The 1,467-nt window shown below is 35.5% G+C and overlaps 1 protein-coding gene across 1 annotated transcript in view; it reads left to right on the top strand.

Annotated features, from left to right (window-relative positions):
* Positions 220–1,467, top strand: part of LOC109238387 (zinc finger MYM-type protein 1-like) — a 15,304-nt gene continuing 14,056 nt past the window's right edge. Inside the window, exon 1 of the mRNA XM_019404831.1 lies at positions 220–1,442. Within this exon, the coding sequence (XP_019260376.1) occupies positions 220–1,442 (1,223 nt within the window). The remainder of the gene's footprint in view (positions 1,443–1,467) is intronic.

Here is a 1,467-nt window from a genome sequence, read left to right as displayed (position 1 = left end):
GTAGAACTCTTACAATGGTATGCAGATAGGGATGATGAAGTGAAAAAAGTTGTGCTACAAAGTGCTCCACAAAATAACATGATGATTGCTCCAAATATCCAAAAAGAGATCGTGAATGCTTGTGCGAAAGAAATAATGAAAGCAATAGTTGAAGATTTGAATGGAGATTATTTTTGAATTTTGGTTGATGAATCTAAGGGCGTCTCTCATAAGGAACAAATGGCTCTTGTTCTGCGGTATGTCAACAAAGAAGGCAAACTTATTGAGCGATTCCTTAGTATTGTTCATGTTAAAACAACAACTTCATCGTCATTGCAAAAAGCAATCTATGATTTGCTTTTAGAGCACTCATTGAGTCCATCTCAAATACGGGGACAAGGTTATGATGGAGCTAGTAACATGCAAGGAGAAATCAATGGTCTTAAAACTTTAATTCTGAAAGATAATCCTTCGGCGTATTGTATACATTGCTTTGCCCATCAATTGCAATTGACTCTTGTAGCCGTTGCAAAAAACCATTGTGATGTAGATCAATTTTTTGATATTGTTGCTAATGTCTTGAATATTGTTGGAAGTTCTATTAAGCGTAGGGATATGCTTCGAGAGGATCAGGCAAAAAAATTAGAGGAGCTACAAGTGCTTGGTGAAGTTCATACAGGAAGTGGACTAAATCAAGAACTTGGACTCCAAAGGCCAGGTGATACTCGATGGGGTTCTCATTTTAAGACAGTGCGTAACTTTATTACATTATTCTCGTCTATCATTAATGTACTTGAGTTTCTTGGAAGTGAGGGTGCAAATTATCTAGAGAGATCAGTGGCAAAAAGTTTAGTGAATGACATAAGAACTTTTGAGTTTGTTCATATGATGCACTTGATGTTAAAATTATTGGCAATTACAAATGATTTGAATATGGCTTTGCAAAGAAAAGATCAGGATATTGTAAATGCTATGAAGCTTGTTGGTTTCGCCAAAAGGAAATTGCAAGGGATGAGAGAATCTAAATGGGAATCTTTGATAAATGATGCCTCTTCATTTTGTGCCAAGCATGATATTGTGATCCCTGAAATGGATAAGAACTATCATCTTGGAAAGTCAAAGCGTAGGAGTTCAAGTGTTACATATTCTCATCATTTGCGTGTCGAAGTTTTTAATACTGTTATTGATTTGCAACTTTCAGAGCTTAACAGTCGTTTTGATGCGGTGAATAGTAATCTACTTCTTGGTATGGCTAGTTTGAGTTCGGATGATTCTTTTGCAAATTATGATAAAGAAAGAATTATGAAACTTGCTACACTTTATCCTCATGAGTTTAGTGGTTCAAAGCTTGAAGATCTCAGTTACGAGCTTGACAACTATATTCTCTTTGTGAAAGAAGACAACGATTTCTCTAACTTGAAAGGACTTGGAGATTTTTCAGAAACACTAGTTGAAACAGATTTGTACAAGACTTGGAGACTTGTTTTT

Source organism: Nicotiana attenuata, chromosome 1 (genome assembly GCF_001879085.1).
Source record: "Nicotiana attenuata strain UT chromosome 1, NIATTr2, whole genome shotgun sequence".
Classification (NCBI taxonomy): domain Eukaryota; kingdom Viridiplantae; phylum Streptophyta; class Magnoliopsida; order Solanales; family Solanaceae; genus Nicotiana; species Nicotiana attenuata.
This window is presented reverse-complemented; position numbering and strand designations above follow the sequence as displayed.